Source organism: Narcine bancroftii, chromosome 6, assembly GCF_036971445.1.
Source record: "Narcine bancroftii isolate sNarBan1 chromosome 6, sNarBan1.hap1, whole genome shotgun sequence".
Taxonomy (NCBI): domain Eukaryota; kingdom Metazoa; phylum Chordata; class Chondrichthyes; order Torpediniformes; family Narcinidae; genus Narcine; species Narcine bancroftii.
The window spans coordinates 66,851,311-66,872,202 of NC_091474.1; the positions used below are offsets into that span (position 1 = coordinate 66,851,311).

General features: G+C 41.1%; 2 protein-coding genes across 14 annotated transcripts in view; one reads left to right on the plus strand and one right to left on the minus strand.

The window, feature by feature from the left end:
- Nucleotides 1-20,892, minus strand: part of mcph1 (microcephalin 1) — a 334,689-nt gene that overhangs the window by 134,559 nt on the left and 179,238 nt on the right. The gene's annotated exons all lie outside the window — the stretch shown is intronic.
- Nucleotides 1-20,892, plus strand: part of angpt2a (angiopoietin 2a) — a 110,719-nt gene that overhangs the window by 40,552 nt on the left and 49,275 nt on the right. For all 3 annotated transcript variants that reach the window (XM_069885242.1, XM_069885241.1, XM_069885240.1), the window contains 2 exons: nucleotides 5,721-5,876; nucleotides 12,911-13,032. In XM_069885242.1, the coding sequence (XP_069741343.1) occupies nucleotides 5,721-5,876; nucleotides 12,911-13,032 (278 nt within the window). The remainder of the gene's footprint in view (nucleotides 1-5,720; nucleotides 5,877-12,910; nucleotides 13,033-20,892) is intronic.

Genomic DNA, 20,892 nt, shown 5'->3' on the forward strand with positions numbered 1-20,892 from the left:
GTCTGGGAGACTTATCTACCCTTACATCAGTGGTTCTCAACCTTTTTCTTTCCATTCACATACCACTAAGTATTCCCTATGCCATAGGTGCTCTGTGATTAGTAAGGGTTTGGGTGAAGTTTGAAAACAATCCCTTATTAATCACAGAGCACCAACGGCATAAGGATTACTTAAAGTGGTATGAGTGGAAACAGGTTGAGAACCATTGCCATCGACCATTCAGCTTCCCAAGGTGATTGTGACTGTACTTGCCACTCTTCCTTGACACCCTTTACAGTCCCATATACTACTAATGTCTTCCACAGTGAAGACTGATGCAAAATACTCATTCAATTCTCTTCCATCTCCTTGTCTCCCATTATAACTCTTCCACCTTTATTTTCTATCGGTCCGATATCTTCTCTCGTCTTTTTATTCACTTTTAATATATGTAAAAACACTTTTAATATCCTGTTTGATGTTATTGGCCAGCTTTCTTTCAAAATTCCCCTTTTTCTTCCCAATGACTTCTTAGTTGCCTTCTGTAAACTTTTAAAAGCGTCCCAGTTCTCAATCTTCCCACAATAATAGATTCTTCATTCTACCCACAGTGATTCAATATCTTATGATCCAATGTTTCCTCTCTCCAAAGATTTAATTCCCTTATTTACTAGCAGAATCACCACACCCCTTCTGCTCATGATCAGGACCTTCCGATACACTTATCCATGGGTACTTAGATTCAAGCTGTGGTCTTCTTTCAGCCATGATTCAGTGATAGTCACCATGTCATACAGTGGCTGTACTGTTTAAGAACTTGGCTAATAATTTTGATAATTGTGAAGTCCAACAAGAAGAACTGCTTCACCTTGTTCTGTAGATTCTGAACCATTCTGTAGGTTGCTCCAAAGATTATATTTTTAATTTAGGGACACAGGATGGTAACAGGCCCATCTGGCCCATGAGCATGTGCTGCCCAATTACACTCAAGTAACCAATTAACCTACTGACCCTGTACATATTTGGAATGTGGAAGGAAACCAGAGCACCCAGAGGAAACCTATGCAGGACAAGGAGAGAATGCAAAAAGTCTTTGCAGACAACGGCAGTTTCAAACTGGTGCTGAACTGGTGTTGAACTCCTGGAACAATACTTCTCAGAAGAAATTTTCCAAATGAACTCTGAATTTGTAGTTTTTTCCAGGAGTAAACTCACTCTCAATTAACTTTTGAAATCATAAGGTTTATGGACACAGCAAAAAATCTTTAGCTGCCACATAGTTTTATTACAAAACGTTTTTAGAATGGTTTCTGGAAAGGACAATAACATTCTGATAATTGGCTGCCCCATTGTTTGGTATCTGGCTCTCCAAATACAGATTCCTGTACTCTCTCGATATTCTTCAGCATCTGGCTCCTATGCTCCCTGGACACTCTCCGGGACTGGGCTCCTGCACTCCCTGGAGACCCTCCAGATCCTGATTTCTGTGCTCCCATTTATACATTCCAGGACCTGACTCCTGTGCTCCCTGAAGACTCTCCGGGACTGGGCTCCTGTGCTCCCTGGAGACCTCCAGATCCTGACTTCTGTGCTCCCCTTTATACATTCCAGGACCTGACTCCTGTGCTCCTTTGAGTAAATGCTCTGTGCAATACTTTAAAACAATAAATGAAGTAATAATCTGAAAAATCTTCCAGCCTTCACTTAAGTACCAAGTGTGCTGGATTTACATAATGTTACTGTATTTATTAAATTAAATCAAATGATTTGTCGAGTCCAATTTCCACATGGTATTTCTGTTTAAAAAAATCATTCACAAACTAATACTACCAGATCATCCTGAGAAATAACAATTAATAATTGTGATTGCACTTTAATTTTTGAAGAAATTGGATGTATTTCAATCTGTAAGAGAGATGGTATGGCATTTCCAAATTTGCCACATGGAAACCTTGATAATCTTCAGAATTAAGTGCATTTGACCAAAGCTCCATCATTTAATCAAAGCTATGATGGTAAAAAGGTAAGTGCTGTGAGAGAAGACAAGAGAGGAGTTTCTGCACTGTACCATTCAAACTGGTACTGATCACTCCCAGGCAGATGGTTCTGGTGAGTCCCAAACACTCAACAGCAAAGCAGAAGTACACAATTACACAAGAGGTCTGATCCGAACAGCTCGGCCCAAGCTATTGTCTGAATATTATGTGATGGGCTGTATTGTCATGTACAGAACATGTTACATTACACAAAATTGTCTTCTGCTTGCTGTTAGGCAGACAAAGAGTCACTAGTGTTGCCGGGTGCCCCTTACAGTATGAGAGAAAGAGAAGCAAAAGGGAGTCCCTTCAGAGTCATTGGGTGTCCGAGGATTTATCTGCAGCCACAAAAACCCCTGTTCAATCCATTAGCATCCCAAGCTCCAGATCCAATGACACAATAAGGTAGAATTCAGTGCCCAAAGCCCTTCAGGAGCACTTCTTAACCTCAGCACGCTTTTGAATTCCAGTTCACACGAGCCAATCTCCAGCAGCCTGCAGTCCGTGTGGGTCCCCTGACCGTAAGTCACCCACAGTCTGTATGGGTCCCTCAGCCGCCGAGCCCCTTGCTGGTCTGCCGCCGTGGTCACCATCCTTTGAGTCTTCTCCTCTGCTCTCTTTCTCAAAGGAGGATGTTCTCCCTGTTTCTGGTAGCCTCCGCTGGTCCATTGGTCCCCAGAATCTGCAACCCCTTGTGGCTGCTGCCGAGCACAGGCGCCATCATCGAGGGCACAGACTCACAGTTGCAGGATTTTAGTTTAAAAGCACAATTGGGTTCTTCAACAAGCTGCTTAACGCCTGTATGGAGTTGCCAGTATTAGCACTGGATGGTAGAACCTTTCGGAGCTCTCCTGTGTCCACACAGGCGGCAGCGCTTCAAATTATTGCGTGGGACCCAGAATGTGCTGGCCAATTGAAGAGAGAATTGGATTCAGAGGGTGGTGGTGGAGGGTTGCTACTCATATTGGAGGCTCGTGAGCAGAGGTGTGCTGCAGGGATCGAAGCTGGTTCCCCTGTTGTTTTAATTAAGAGTCCAGGAAAAGAATGTTCCAGTGCAAAGGAAGGATAAGGATGGCAAGGTAAGACAACCTTGAATGACAAGAGAGGTCATGAATTTGGTCAAAAAGAGAAGAGGTATATGCAAGGTTCAGGGAGCTAAAACCAGATAGGCCCTGGAGGAATATAAAAATTACAGGCAGGAGTTCAAGCAGGACATAAGAAAAGCTAAAAGGAGCCATGAGATATCTTTGGTGAGCAGGATTAAAGAGAATCAAAGACATTTCACACTTACATTAAAAACATGAGGCTGATCAGGGAGAGGACAGGGCCATTGGTTTAGTTTGATTTGATATCATGTTCGGCACAGACATTTGGGCCGAGTGGCCTGTTCCTGTGTTGTACTATTCTGTTCATGTAATTGTAAGCATATGGGAATAGAGCAGGGGATTAGACATGCAGACTTGGGGTGCCTGTTTTCGTAGTCAGCAAGGAAGTGGTGATCTTGCCAATCCACACTGATTGGGGTCTGCCAATGAGGAAGATGACGTTGCAGAGAGACGGACAGAGTCCAGATCCTCAAGTTTAAATGTTAGTTTTACTGGTACCTTGTTGTTAAATGCCAAGGGTTGTGGCAGAGGAAGTGATAGATGCTGAGACAATTACAACATATGGATTGGTACATGGATTAGAAAGATTTAGAGCGATACAGGGCGAGTGTAGGCAAATATGATTAGCAGGGTAGGCAACTTATGGACGTTGGGTTGAAGAGCCTATTTCTGTATTGTGAAATGTGATGACTCTATTGTGAAGCTATGGAATGTAGGGTTGGATCTATCCTGCCAAGAATCAGGAATTATTGAACTGTGAGCAGCTGACATTCCTCTGGTCATAATATTCAGATATTTAAAATACTTAAATATCTGTACGTTTTATTTTCGCAATGAAATTGTGAAATTTCTTGCCACAAGTTGTTCAAAGGATAAAAGATAAAACTTCTGTTCTTCACCATTAAACTCTTTGAGGCGAATGCTCTCTGACAACTTCAATGAGAAGCCGGAAAAACTACAATCCCAGTGAAAAACAATTGAACACACAAAATCTGATTGTACTTTTATTGGGTAATATTTTTCAACTGCCCTGCATCAATGACAAGGCAAGTGACTATTGACAATGTTCATATAAGCAGTTGTGAATATATGAAATGGACAAATGAGTATCACTGCCTCCTATCCCAAACCCCTTTTCTAACTGGTTTATCATGAAGTTTGAGGACAAAGTGAAGGTAAAGTGGAGTTCTCTGAGTTGTAAGAATACAAACTTATATAATAATTGCATTATTCAGCCCCAAGCTTGAAAAACAAAGCTGAGCTTGCTTAGCATCTGCAATGTTAAAATTTGAGGATTACACAATATCCTGTCCTAAATAATGCAGAAGCCATAATCCATACTGCATTGATTCACAATGAAGAGATTTTTGTATGCAGTAATAAGCCAGAAAATTTGCAAAGTTAAAGATGTGGATAATTTTTATTATGCTTATTTACTTAGACAAGAGAAATTTAGTCAATTTTCATTACATTTTCTTTAAATAATTAATATTAAATATACATTTTTAAATTTAGACATACAGAATGGTAACAGGCCATTTCAACCCACAAGTCTGTGCTGCCAAATTTACACATAATTAACCTACACCCCTGGTACATTTCGAACAGTAGGAGGAAACTGGAGCCCCTGGGAAAAACCCATGCAGGCACGTCAAGAATGTATAAACTCCTTACAGACAGCACGGTATTCGAACCCCGGTCGGTCATGATCGCTGGCACTGTAAAGGCACTGCACTAACCACTAGAAGGGTGGGCCACCTTTTAATTTAGATATGCAGCACTGAAACAGGCTATTTTGGCCCGTGAGTATGTACCGGGGTTGTAGGTTAATTGGGCGGCACAGACCCATGGGCTGAAATGGCCTGTTACTGTTCTGTATGTGAAAATCAAAAATTAAAAGGTTGCCCACCTTGGCTATGCCAACCATGCAGCCCTAATGACAAATTAATTTGTGGCATTGAAAACTGCCTGGACATAGCAATGAATAGAACTCTTTCTGAACACACCAGACTCTGTTAATTGACAGTCATAAATAAAATTTAATGGTGAACTGAAGAGATTGGTTGAGGAACAATCAAAATATTTAATTCTGAAGCAGGAAACATTTTTAAACATGAACCTTCAAATCATTTGATGCATTGAACAGGAATTATAGTCGGATATTCATCTGACCTTGGGAATGAGCAGCCTTCATAAAGAAAGGGAACTCAAAGAAGCATTTGTTTGCAGACAGAGTGCTGGAGACTATTTTTGTCTTGGGGACAGACCACTCTTGATGGAATATGTTTCAACTCTTACTGAGAATTCTTACCCATGACACAAGATTAAAAGAAATTCACCCTGCTCAAATGCTGTGTGCAAACAGGTTACACTTAACGTTCTAAGTTTAATTAAAACATGTTTGAATGTGGAACAAAAATAGTTATGGAATTGATAATGGAGACATTTTAGCAAAATCTTCCACATCTGCAGTGGACAGATGAACAAACATGAGGGTGGGAGAAGACTGGGGAGAATCTTTGGGTTCAGAAAATGTTCAATTTAACTTCACCTTTAGAGTAAAGTAAATGAATAGATGTCTATGTTTTCCTTATTACAGCTTGAAAGCTATATTCAAGACAATATGAAAAGTGAAATGGTGCAGATCCAGCAGAATGCAGTGCAAAACCAGACAGCAACAATGTTAGAAATAAGAACGAGTCTACTCACTCAGACAGCTGAACAAACTCGCAAATTAACAGACGTGGAAGCTCAGGTAGGTGCTGGACTGGAGGTCTTTGCATATCATCTCATGATGTAGCACAGGAGTTTCACGAGAATGTACATTTAGGTTTTGTTCAATATCAGAATCAGAAAAAGAATTGAATGCCATGAAAATGTCATGAAATTTGTTGTTTTGTGGCAGCTTTACAATGCATTAGTCAAATCATTCTTTGACAGAGCGATCATGTTGTATCCTGTGTCAGACCAACATTCATTTTTATTACCTGCTCAAATAGACTACTGACATTTGCAGAAAGTTGTCCTGTGAACACAGCTTCACCTACACTTAGTCCTTTCCACAGTGAAATAGTCTTTGAAATAGTTGAGATATCCTGCTGTTACCTGGACCACTGCCCATATTATTGGCAGTATAACAGATTGTTAAAGTGTGCAGTATAAAAACAAACACTCCAGTTTAAATATTTTGCAATATTCTCCATGTAACTTGTTCTTTTTGGGAAAAGAAAAACTGGAAGTCATTGCCAAACCTCATGAAATACAAGTCTGCAATTCACAGGAAATTCAAGTGATTTGATATGTCTGTCGACTTGGTGCATAGGAGGGTAATACTGTACAATGAAGTTAAACAAGGAAGCCTGGAGATACTGGAATCAAGTGCAATACACAAATGTGCTGGAGAAACTCAGCAGGTAACACAGCATCGATAGGAAGTAAAGGGAAGAAAACATCAGTTATCATTTACTTCCTATGGATGCTGCATGATCTGCTCAATTTCTCCAGCGCATGGTCTTTCCAGCCATTAAACGACTACTTTAGCTGAGAAATTGCCATCAATTAATTGCAACAAATGAAGTGGAAAAAAGTTACACATCATTTATTATGCACCCATTACTTAGAAAGTTGATACACTGATTTCACACCAAATGTCATCCTTGCAATTCAACCTTTTAATCAACAAATAAGAAAAATTGAACTAATAAAACATACAACCATATTAAAAGATTCCTTTTTCTAGATTGTTAATATCTCTATTAAAAAAGCTAATTTTGTTACCACATTTTAACCATAAATTTCCACTGTGTGTACTAGGTCACCAAGACAATTGTGTACATGAAGTAAGCATCATACATGACAACGATCGCTCAATGCTCAGGTGAACCAAGTGAACTGGATATTTAATCAAGTGTAACAAATAATATTTCCATTATGAAAAAAATTTCTGAATGGAACTTTTGAGAAAAGATTTATATTGATGTCGAGTCTGCATCAGAAAATCTGCAGATGCCTTGGTCCAATATCTTATACAAAAATTTTGACTGCCTTTTACTTTCTATGGATGTGCATGACCTACTGAATTTCTCCAGAACTTTTGTGTAGAGTTTGCTATTCTTGGAAAGTAAAATTTATTGTACAATTCCTGAAGTTCTTCAATACAACTTCACCCCTGGAGCGATGGGTAACTTCGACAGATTTATAAAAAAATAACTGGATTCTCATAAAATTAAATCTTTTGAAGAATGCTCATTGCTTTTGGATTTCCTTACAAGAATAGTTAAGTTTACTTGGTGATTGCTTGCGGAACTCAAGAGAAAGTAAAAAAGCAATGGATGTGAAAATAAAGTTCAAAGGAATTTCATGTGGTGCTGAACAACAGAGAATAGAACATGATCTTAATTTCAAACAGTGGACTGCTGCTGTCTGCTCCTTTCTGATGGATACTGAAGAATAACATGTAGTTAAATACTCAATGGATAACACAAATTACTGATCTCCAAAAACATTTTTTATTGAGGAATCCAATTTGTGGCAAGTGTAAAATTAAATTACACCGACCTTCCATAATGCACTCAATTATCTGTGGCCATGAGATAAATTACACTTTGACAAATGTTGACAAATGAAAAAATGGATGTGCACACAGGCATGAGATCAATACCTAAAATTTTGTGGATAAGACATGATAATCAAAGCATAATTGACAGCAAAAATTAATTCTCAGTGAAACGATAACAAGTAACTAAGGGAACAAAATGTGATAGGAGGATGCCATGAGGTAATGAGAAATTGGTCCAAAAATATTGTACCATGAGAGAAATATGTTATGAAAATTTAATATCAACCTCAATTGCCCTGTTTGAACAGCTGCATCATTCCAAAACTTAGATGCTTCCCCACAAGCTGTGTAAACAGCCATTGCTTGGCACTACAACCTGGTCTGAGAGGGAGGTGTTATAAAGGAGGATAGAACGATGAAAAGGCAGGGAAGCTCAGGCAGAGAACTTTAAAGCTCCAGGGCTTCAGCAGGCAAAGGCGTTCAGAGGAGTTCAGTTTGAGGATGTTCCGATAGCGGAGGGATTTGTAGGGTGAGAGGAAGCAGCAAGAACATGGAAGGGCAAGGAATAGGGCGAATTGAAAACAAGGACAAGAACTTTCAACTTCTCAGTCACTGCTTAAGCCGATGCAGAACCAGCAGTTGGAACCCAGCAGCAGATCTGCTGCGGTCCTGGTGAGCTCCTGAAACCATCGCCTGGAATATCCAACAATGGAGGGATGTCCCCATGACCTATGTGGGAATTCACATTACCAACCCTGATTGTCTTCATCCCACCCAAGGCCAATGTGAAAATAATGCTGGAGGAACTGAAGAGATAAATGCAAGCAGGTTGGGTGAAACAAGAATGAAAGGACATGAGTCAAGGATGAGACATGGCTTAAAGGTGAAAGGTGAAATGCTTAAACACGACACACTGGGTAACTTCTTCACAAAGAGAGTGGCGAGGGTGTGGATTGAGCTGCCAGCAGAAGTGGTGAATGCAAGTTTGATTTTTACATTTAAGAAAATTTTGGATTGGTACATGGATGGGACAGTTATGGAAGGCTATGGTCTAGGTGTAGATCAGTGGAACTTGGTAGAATAATAATTCGGCACAGACTAGATGGGCCGAAGGGCCTGTTTCTGTAGTGTACTGTAGTGTTCTATGGTTCACTCGAGCAACAGATTTGAAACAAAATAGCCCAAAGCTAGGTACATGACTCACTCTCGCCTGCTTCCCAAATTCTTGAAAATAGCTACACATTTACCAGACGCCCCATACCTCTCCATCCCAAGACAACTCCCTGGAAAATCAGACCGCAGGTCAATGCTGCTCCAATCTGTCTCCAAGCAGAAGGTGAGATGTCAGGACTCAGTGTTACAGATCAAGCATTGCTAGACTGAGGGCATAGATGACATCCTCCATCACTGCTTTCATTCAGTACAGCAATGTGTGGTCAAGGGCTCAGTGACAGGCCTCAGTGAACAAACTAATGCTATCATTGATTTCATCAGGTGTATGGTGGGCTGCGAGCCACAGGAATAGTCTGCATGCCACCAGAAAACAGGTGTTCTCAGAATTGAAGGTCTGGAACAGGCCTGACCACCCAGCCCTGCACCAGTAATCCAGGCATATGACCATCTGAGACACCAAGAGCGTAGCCCTGACCCAAACACAAGTTCCAAACCAACCTGACAGATACTAGGTCATGCGTGCATTCAAAGGCTAATGCACAAAGCCAGGCAGAAGAGTAAACGGCAGCACATCCCTTCTGGAAGATCTCATTGCATTCTTCCCTTGCTTTGAGCAAAGGTTTCAGCGAGTTGGTGGTACACCCTTCTCCCAGCTCAAGCACTCCCCAACCAAAGTCACTAACATGAACATCAGACCAGCCTCCCCGTGAGAGAATCAGACGGTGTCCTCCATGTCTGCAGAGTCATTGGGAACCTCTCCTTGCTACAAGCTGAAGTAACACATGCTTCAAGAAGCCACTTCATTGGCTCCATCGCCATGGCCACTTCCACAACCACGATTCTCCACCCACACTACATAAAATTCCTTCTCCCACTTTAAATCTTCTTCCTCCTCCTGGACACCTCGGTCCGGTCTTCTGCCTGCTTGGGACCTTTATATTTCCAACTACCGCCATGACATCAACCTCATTCATTCCTCTTTCCATCATTTTTATTGCTTTTTTTAATCTATATGCTCATACATAGATAATAACAAGAATATATATCCAACAAAGCAAAAGTATATTAACAAATAACTTCAAACAACCAATGAAAGAGACAAAAAATGTATATAAAACAAAAACTATTCTCAAAATTAAACATAAACGTTCCATTAACGCGTGAAAGGTCAACCAAACCGTAAAATGGGATCTAATAATCTTATAAATTCTGAAAATAAGAAAGGACCCCATAATCACCCGCACCTGCACTTGCCCCCTCCACTCCCTCACACAAGGGCAGGATTCCTCTTGACCTCACCTTCTACCCCACCAGCCTTCACATCCAACTCATCCTTCTCTGCTATTTCTGTTACCTACCACGTGATCCACCCTAGACACATATTCCCTTCTCTGCCTTCCGTAGGGACTGCTCCCTCCATGATTCCATTTTCCACTCCTCCCTCTCCACCAACTGTCCCCTTGGGACCTATTCCTATGACTGCAGGAGATGCTTCACTTGCACCCACATTTGGGGCCCCAAACAGTTCTTCCAAGTGAAGCAACATTTCACTTGTAAATCTGCAGGGATCATCTACTGCATCCAATGCTCCCTTTATAGATTCCTCTACATTGGAGAGACTGGATGGAGATTGGAAGATAGTTTTGTTGAGCACCTCAGCTCTGTCTGACTCAATAGCATGGATCTCCCAGTGGCCAGCCATTTCAATTCTCCATTCCATTCACATACTGACGTATCTGTCTCAATTCTCATGCACAGCCAGAATGAGATCACCTGCAAATTGGAGGAACCAGATGTCATCTTCCAACTGGGCACCCTCCAACCAGATGGTATTAATATTGACTTCTCTGGCTTTCATTAACCCTCTTCCCCCCAAATTCTTCCCTCAGATCTGTCTCTTCCTCTGTCTCCTTTTGCATAAACATGATAATTTTTAAAAAATCTTGGCCCTTATTATATCCATTTATCACCTTCTGATGGTCTGGATTCCTCCCCTAGCCAGTATTGTCTGAATTTTGAGACTTTCTGAGATTTCCTGCTTCTGGCTTATTCTTTAAAGAAGGGCTCACACCTGAAACGTCGGCAATATATCTTTGACTCCAATAGACACTGAAAAGACTGGCTGCGTTCCTCCAGCATTTTGGTGTGTTTTTACTACAATCACAGCATCTGCAGACTTTTGTGTTTCACTATCATCCTGATGTTGAAGAAGAACACAGTAACTGGCCTCGCTGATTGTTGGCTGGTGGCTCTGACATCCACCATCAGGAAATGATCCAAGAGGTTGGTCAAGGCTCATATTTATTCCAGCATCCCAGCCACCCTCGACCCGCTCCTTATCACCTCCTGCCAAAACAGCAGACTGACTCTGTACTCAGCCCTGGAAGACCCGGATAACCAAATTACTATTTATTGACTACAGTTCTACCTCTACCCAACAGTATCAAACAAACTCAACCCTGAACTCTGTGACCTTTGTCTCAACACCCCTCTCTGCAACCAGATCCATGATTTTTTTTTGGTCCTACAGGCTGCACTCAGTGAGGACGAGTGACAAAACTTCCTCAATGATCATCCTCAGCACTGGGGCCCCATAAGGCTGAATACAGTCTTCTACTTTACGCCCTTTACACCCATGACTATGTGGCCAAACACTGCTCCAATTCCATCTATAATTTCACAGATGACATCAGTTTCAATGGCAGGATCTCTCTCAGCAATAAAGTGGAGGACTGAATGGAGACGGAGGGACGTGTGGGTTCATGCTAGGACAACAAACTCTCCCTCAGTGTCAGCAAGAGCAAGGAGCTGGTGATAGACTTCCAGAAGATGGGTGGGCTTACTCCCAGGTCCGCATCAACCATGCTGAGATGGAGATAAAAGATGGATTAAGTGCCTTGGAGTGAACAGCACCAGTGAAATGGTCTTGACAAACCCACGGAATGCAATGTCCATAAAAATGCAATAGCACTTTGACTTCCTCAGAAGCTTGAGGAAATTTGGCAATGTAACCTGATCCCTCAACAACTTCTACCAGGGCACCATTGTAAGCATTCTGTCAGGGTGCATTACTACATGGGATGGGACCTGCTCCCCACCCCCCTCAAGACCGCAAGAAATTGCAGAGTTGTGAATGTTGCTCAGACCATCGCATTCCCCCCCTTCCGCACCACTGATTCCATCAATAACTCTCAATGCCTTGGATAAACAGCCAACATATTAAGAGACTCATCCAATCCCAGCCACAGGAGGAAATTTCACGAGTGTGAGATCTCACACTCCGAGATTCAATGACAGTTTCTTTCCCGCCATTATCAGACTCCTAAATGAACCTCACAAGAGTAAAATTTTGTTGCCAGACCCTTGTCAAGGAAGCAGGAAGACTTCTTTAGCAAAACATTGACAGGGTGGACAAGCCCTAGTGAAATCCTGTTCCAGCATGAGCCACTGTTTCTCTTCACAGGGAAAGGGATTTATTGGATATAAAATTGGCAGTCATCACAAAATGTTAGCAAAGGGAAATTTGAGTCACCATTGTCTCTCTGAATACATTATTCACCATTATCGGTTTACAGCACACCTTCCCTATTCTCCAGTCTGCATGGCAATTACTTTCTGGTATTTTATTTGCGGCTTTTTCTCAGATATTGTTCAAATGCTAGTAATTAATACTTTTGCCTTGGTCCCCAACCCATTACATTTTCCAAAATTTAACTTCTTTTTTCCAGGATATGTACTAATTTTGTATTTCAGCCAAGAAGCCTCGTTCAAGGTAAATATTTACCTGTGCCCCACTTCTCCATTTTCAAAATGTTTCCTTTCCTTTACGGTGAAAAAAATGCTATTATTTCTTCACATCAGCATTTGAGAATGCAAAATACTTCAATTTTTTGAGAGGGGATTTTCTGTGAAAGGACTCTTGAAAGAAAGTAGAGATTTCTGAAGGTGGCATTAAAAAAATATTCGTCACAGAAAGAAAGCTTTGTCAGGTGTAATTGGAACACATAATTTCTCCCTCTCCCCCCACCATTTTTAACATTTTCATCAATTTTTTTCAGGTTCTCAATCAAACATCTCGACTTGAGCTTCAATTGATTGAAAATTCTCTCTCAACAAATAAATTGAAAAACCAAATAATGGGTCAAACTGATGAAATTACAAAACTGCACGAAAAGAATGGGTAAGTAAATGATCAAGACCTGCACCAATCACTGTCTGCTTTTCTAATTCTTTAATGTTGTCTTTGTCTGTCTGTTGCTAGAGAATTCAAAAAAATTCCCGATTTGGCAACTGGTTGTAAAACTTATAACATGCACTCAACTATCTAAAAATTATGCCTGTATCTCTCAAAGTGTAAATATTCTGCCTGTATCTTGCCATCTAAATAATTCACCTGTAACCTACCTCAGTATCTGAGTATTCAAGATGAAGTTTATTATCATCTGACTGCACATGAACAAACTGATGAAACAGCATTTCTCCAGACCATGGTGCAAATACACAGACACAATACACAGCATATAATAATGATATATGTACATAGATATATAAATATTTTGGGATGATTTACTCACAGCCTGTGGGTAGAAGCTATTTTCCTGCCTGGTAGACAACAGACTCGCCAAGGCAAATAGCGCCTTTGGAAGACTACACAAAAGAGTCTGGAAAAACAACCAACTGAAAAACCTCACAAAGATAAGCGTATACAGAGCCATTGTCATACCCACACTCCTGTTCGGCTCCGAATCATGGGTCCTCTACCGGCATCACCTACGGCTCCTAGAACGCTTCCACCAGCATTGTCTCCGCTCCATCCTCAACATACATTGGAGCGCTTTCATCCCTAACGTCGAAGTACTCGAGATGGCAGAGGTCGACAGCATCGAGTCCACGCTGCTGAAGATCCAGCTGCGCTGGGTGGGTCACGTCTCCAGAATGGAGGACCATCGCCTTCCCAAGATCGTGTTATATAGCGAGCTCTCCACTGGCCACCGTGACAGAGGTGCACCAAAGATAAGGTACAAGGACTGCCTAAAGAAATCTCTTGGTGCCTGCCACATTGACCACTGCCAGTGGGCTGACATCGCCTCAAACCGTGCATCTTGGCGCCTCACAGTTTGGCGGGCAGCAACCTCCTTTGAAGAAGACCGCAGAGCCCACCTCACTGACAAAAGGCAAAGGAGGAAAAACCCAACACCCAACCCCAACCAACCAATTTTCCCCTGCAACCGCTGCAACCGTGTCTGCCTGTCTCGCATTGGACTTGTCAGCCACAAACGAGCCTGCAGCTGACGTGGACATTTACCCCCTCCATAAATCTTCGTCCGCGAAGCCAAGCCAAAGAAAAAAAAAAAGAAGAGTCCTGATTTTGATGATTCTACACCTACTTGATGGTAATGAGTCAGATACTGTGTGATGGAGGGAAAGTGTCCTCAATAATTTTTTGAGCCCTATTTAAGCAACACTCCAGGTAAATATTATCAATAGAGGAAGGGGAGACAACAGTAATGTTCTCGGCCGTTTTGATGATCCTCTGTACTGACCCAGCCCTATGCAGCTACTGTCCCACACAATATTGGGGCCAGAAAAGACACTCAATTTGTCCTCCTGTAAAATGTTGTCAAGATGGGAGTCAGTAACTTTGCCCTCCCCAACCTCCTGAGGAAGTATATATGCGGTTGCACCTTCTTATTTATGAGATGTGGGTCATAGGGAGCTCACTCTTGCCAAAATGTCTCTGAGCAAATCACCTCTCGGACTTGGTGCAGCGGAGAGAGTTGTCGCCTTGCAGAGCCAGAGATCGGTTCGAGCCTGACCTCAGTGCCGTGTGGGTCGGGAACTGCTCTGCTCAAGGTCGAAAGAAGCTACAGAAGGTGGCGAATGCAGCTCAGAATATCACGCAAGGAACTTTGTGTCTCCACTCTCTCCACAACAAAACGCTTGATGTGTAATAGAGAGTGGTTGAACTTCTACCTCCAGAAGTCCACAATCATCTCCTTTATTTTGACTACAATGAGATTCAGGTTGTTGTCCTTACACCGTTTGATGAGACTCCCAACCTCCTTTCTGTAAGCTGACTCATCGCTGCTGCTGAAGTGGCCAATTACTTTTGTATTGGGCACATCAGTATGGTACATGTGATAATAAACTTGGACTTGGTTGGGAATTACAATCCTATCGAAATACTCTGCCTGATTCAGGAAAACATTGTTTATACAATTGAAAGCGAAAAGAAAGACCATTACATTACATCTGTGCTTCCTGCCAGTGGAAGCGAATTTGAACCATGAATGGCAGCAAAGTGTAATTATTGTGTGATCAAGAAATATAGGTGGAAGGAAAACAGAGCTGTTAGCGATCCTTATGGACCTGCAATTGTCAGCTGAAAGAGTCAAGTTTATTGTCATCTGATTGCACAAGTACAACTTGATGAAACAGTGTTCTCCATTCCTTGGTCCAAAACATGCAGATATAATACATATGCAGGACAAATATTAATATTTACAAATAAATAAATACCGTTTTGAGAAAATGAGAGTCTTGGATGTTTAGTGTGAGTGGTTCCGTTGGCCATTCAGCATTCTCACTGCCTGTGGGAAGAAGCTGTTCCTCTGCCTGGTGGTGCTGGCTCTGATCCTCCTGGATCTCTTCCCCAGTGGGAGCAGCTGAAAGATGCTGCGTGCAGGGTGGAAGGGGTCCTCAACGATTTTGCATGCCCTCTTCAGGCAACGACTCCAGTAGATCACATTGATAGGGGGGTGCGGGGAGGAGGGAGCCTCCAGTGATCTTCTCTGCCACCCTTATGGTCCTGCACATTGACCTCCGATCCATTTCTCTGCAGCAACCATATCACACTGTGATACAGCCAGCCAGGATCCTCTTGATAGAGGTCCTGTAGAAGGTTAACATAACAGTGGCCAGTAGCCTTGTCTGCTTTAGTCTTCAGAGGAAATGCAAATATTGTCATCTCCCCTGGTACTTTATCCACTTGTATTCCGGATATTTGCCATCTACCATAATCACATTTGCAATTATTGGGTAATAAATGAGTACATGCAAATTCCAATAAGAAAGTGATAATGCTGTAATGTTGACAGGAAATGCACACAGATGAATAAACTTTTATATGAACAAGTTTGAATTTAAATGAAATAAAGTAATACATTTTAATAAAAATGTCAACTGAATTGATTGAGCCTCTGATGTGATGACCTTGTGCCCAATGATTTTACTTTACTCAGTCTAACTTCAAGGTCAATGGAATTGGAGGCTGACCAATTATTAAAGGTTTGATAAACTGAATTGACCAGCTTGAAAGCAAAAAATCTGAGATTCCAAAGACTAAATTACTCCATTGCTGGATTTATTGAGTCCAGAGTCACAGGGAGCTCAGACTTGCCAAGACGTCTCTGAGCAAATTACCTCACGAACTCAGTGCAGCGAAGAGAGTTGCTGCCTTGCAGAGCCAGAGATCGGTTCGAGCCTGACCTCAGTGCTGTGTGGGTCAGGAACTGCTCTGCTCAAACACTGGGCATGAAGAATGTTTGAGTTGCATCAGCATCATGAGAGAGAAACATATCGCATAACACAAGCACAGGAACAGATTGGAATTTGAAATTGAAAGTACGGATTTGAACCATTGAAACTTTGAAAAATCATGTCGGACCATCGTAAGTAGGGGAGCAGCTGTAATCCTTTACTTTGCACATCGTGCTCTTTCCACAGCTGTCTGAATGCGATAGTGGGTTGGTCTGTTCACAGAAGAACCCTTCTCTCTGTACTCAGTGATGGTGACAAATAAACTTAATCTTTGACTTGAATTTTCCAAGACTTACCTGGCCTCAAACAGATTCAAGAAATGAAGATTAGAAACTAAAGGGGAAGGGGCAAGTTCATTTATTTAAATAAAGCAGCAATCGTTCTAATTATAAACTTTCAATTTAAAGGTTCCGTTTATTGTCATGTTATAGTAAATCAAATAAGTAATATACTTGATATGCTTCAACTTTTGTTGCCATAAGGCAAACAGAGTTGCCATGACCATTGCCAGGTGCCCCTAACAACAGCTGATAGAGAAGCCAAAGGGAGTCCCTTCAGAAAAAATGAATACCTGTGGATTTCCCTTCAGCAGTCCTGCAGCTGCAGACTCCAGTTCGATCTATCGGCAACCTGAAACCCAGATCCAGGAAACCTTCAGCATCTGTGGCCCCTTGTGGGGGGAGTCTCTTCTTACCCTCAGCACCCTCTTAAATCCTAATTTTGATACCTGGTTCACACGTGTCAGTCTCTAGAAGCCCTGAGCCCGCTGTGAGTCCTTTGACTTGCAGTCCATAGCCTATATGAGTCCTTTGACTGCAACAATCTGGGTCCTTCAGCAGCTGAGCCCCTCGCTGGCCAGCTGCAGTGGTCACTGCCCTTGCTGGCCAGCTGCAGTGGTCACTGACCTTTTCCTCTCCTTCTCAAGGGGGATATTCTCCCAGATTCTGGTGTCCTGCAATAGTCTGCTGTTCCCTGGGAGTCTGGTACCCAGTGTGGTACACTGCCCAACATAGGTTCCGCCATCTTGGGCATTAACCACTCCATTTTTTATTGTTTATTTTCAACACTTTATTCTAATAGTTTTCAAAAAATGTCAACTGATGTTAGAAACGTCTAAAAAAAATTTAAATATGTACTGTAAAGAAGAAAGTCTGCAGATGCTGGGGTGAAGTGCAATATATAAAAGTTCTGGAGAAACTCAGCAGGTCACACAGCATCAATAGGAAGTAAAGGAGAAGTAACTTTTCAGAGTGGGGACCTTCGTCAAGGTACGAGGCCTTTCTTCACGCCCAGGCCTGAAACATTGGTTACTTTTCACTCCCTATGGATGATGCGTGACCTCCTGAGTTTCTCCAGCATGCATGCATCCAATAAAAAGGATAGATTATAGTAGTATTAAAGATTTCAAAAGCACTTCAGGGACAGGTTTCCTTGGTACAACTCCATGGAGATCATGGCATTGGAGTCCACCAGGTTCTGGGCAAACAAAAAAGGCCTTTCCAGATCTGGGCCAAGGAAACAGCAGCTGTGGTTTTGGGGTTCGAAGTCGGAAATTGGCTAACAGGATTGGCACAGTTTATAGAAATCACTGTCCACACTGGAAAACCATTTAGTTTAAACAATGGAAGGTTAATTACAAAGAGTAGAAGCCAGCCAGTGGGGAAAAATTAGTGAAGAATCACTAGCAAAAAAAACCAGTAACAAACACACAGGAAAGGAGAAAATGAAGATTTTTAAAAAAAGTATTTTGAAAAAGCTTTCATTAACCCATTTGAACACAAGGAAATCAAAAGTTTCATAATCTATTGAAAATGTGCAACTTTAAAAGTACAGTATTATTCTTAATCGTAGTTGCTTTATCTGTGTTTTATATCCTTGCGAAATAGTTTTGCTGGATCTACCCAGCTCCAACTCTTGTTATATTTCTGGGCCTGGAATCATTGGTGCAACTGTGTCCTGTGCCTCTCTGCATAACTGCCAGGATGTTCTATATATAATTGATTTCTATTGCAAATAGGGATTGGAGATGAAGCAACGATGATCCATTCAACTGTACTAAAACAAATAGCATAATTCAAGTGTTTTGGAACATTACATATTTTACAATATGTCTGTCTGATAAGAAAACACATCAGAGAAGAATTTCTACATTTGCAGTGTGTCTCCAGTTTCCTACTTCATTGTGGTGTCTCTTCAAGGTATGCCATCTCTGGTGAGGGTTCTGCAAGCCCTCTCTCACTGCTCCCCCTCGATGGTGTCTACTGCTCCCTGTCCACATCCCGAATTCCCCTAGCAGTATGTTGAGCTTCAGTTTCTAGTATCTGCCGTCTCTTGTGCATTCTTCACCCATTTTGAATCGTAGTAAAATAGGGAGAGTGGACAAGGTGAAAATGTACAGCTGTCTGGCAGGATACCGTTCACCCAGAAAAGTGACATGGGGAGCATGATACTGTCTGCACTGCACACTCTATGCAACTTCACTGAACAAATATGCGTTGCTCTTTTGAGTCATCAGTTTCTTTTCAGTTACTAAAGCTTGTGGTCTCATTAATTTTTAAAATTTTGAAAGGTGTCCATCCAGTCTACTTCCTTTGCTCTCCACATCTAACCCCATCAATTTGCCTGGCCCAGAACAGGGTCACACATCATGAAGCAAACTCCTGACTTGAGACCAGAGGATAGATATCAACCCGTTGATTGGCTTATGGTGACTGAATAAATCAAATATTGAGGGTTGGCTAAAGTGAGATATTCAGATGGAGAAAGATCCATCAAAAGACTGATAAATATACTGGAGAATATTAAAATAAAAGTAGCCATATTTCCCCCTCATTGTGTGACGCTGCTGATTTGTCAGTAATCAACTCAACAGCAAAAGTTTGCCTGAATCAACAGCAACTCAATCATTCAATTTTACTTCTACAATTTTTCATAGGGTAGCTTTGTTAAAATATTTCTTCAGTCTTTTCCCTTCAAGAAAAACATGGCACCTCATCTTCAGTCAAACAAAACAAATGTTGCAAAACTGTGAACTGAAATCATTTCAGTGTAAAAGTTCTGATTTCTCCAGATCTTATCAAGTTCACTTCAGTTGCTTTACAGGTTGACACTAGATATTCAAAGCAGCATCTCTTACACTTGTCACTTGTCACTGTCGAGCAGAAATTCTCAACCTTTTTTTCCACCCACACACCACTTCACTCACCACGGACCACCTACACCAATAACGACAGACCACCAGTGGGCTAGCAAGCTTGAACCCTTACTCCCTGACACAATTAGTGCCTGGTTTTGCTGAGTACATTTTTTGAGATTTATTTTCACCGTCAAATTTCAAACCTTGCCTGACCAATTACTTATTACATCAGTAATATTTGTCTTTACTACATCACTGCAGACCACCTGTGAGAAAAGCGTGGACAAAAGGTTAACAAGCACAGCTGCAATGAATCCCTGTCTCCAATTTACATGCTGTCAGTTTTGTTTTTTGTCTCCTCATTATAAAATATTGATGGCAGAACTAGTTTCCGTCAAGAACTCAGAACCGAAAAAAAAACCTAACTCACTTCATTGCCAGCTGTGATCCAGCTCACAATTCTTCTCAAAACATGCAGGTGCCAGAAGTGTAAAATTAGAGGAGTGAAAATGCTAAATCAGAGTTGAATGTGCAGAACTGGGCTGTTAAACAACAAGTTTTCAAAGGTTCTCACACTTGATAATACGCAAACAAAGAATTAGATTATATTCCAAAATTTTCCTGAAGTCGAGCAAAAGAAAGGAACCGGCCTGCTTCAAAGCAATCTTCCACTAATTTAATACCCTTCATGTCCCAATTTTTCAAATAATAATTTACTGAAAAAGGATTAATTTATTCAGAAACAATGGCGTTTTAGCTGAAATTTTGCCTTTAGTACCTATAATCTGATTTCTTTCAAACCAAATCTTCATCAAATGCCTCAGTACCAGTCCATTATAGTTTTGTAAAAGAGAATGGTTCCATTTATAAATAAATTGATTAATAGAAGATTCAGTAATTTCTGCTAACTCATCTTTAGCCCAGATCGGAGGTTGATCTATATCAAACATTCTGTTAATAAATTTTAATTGCGCAGCTTCATAATAATTCTGAAAATGCGGTAATTGAAGTCCACATAATGCATACATATTTCCATGTCAATTTTTGTAAAGACACACTAGCCAATTTACCCTTCCATAACAATAATCACACTGCCGCATTTAAATCTTTAAAGAAAAATTTTGGAAGTACACAAGGAATAGACTGAAAAAGATATTGAATACATGGAAGCATATTCATTTTAACACAATTTACTCATCCTATCAAAGTTAATGGGAAATCCTTCCATTTTTTCCAAATCTGATTTAATTTTATTTAATAAAGGTACATAATTTAATTTAATTCTCATTTGAAATCGGTAATATTTCATTTTTATCTCAATTTTCCTTATATGCTGACATTTTTCCATGCTGTTCCAAACAAATG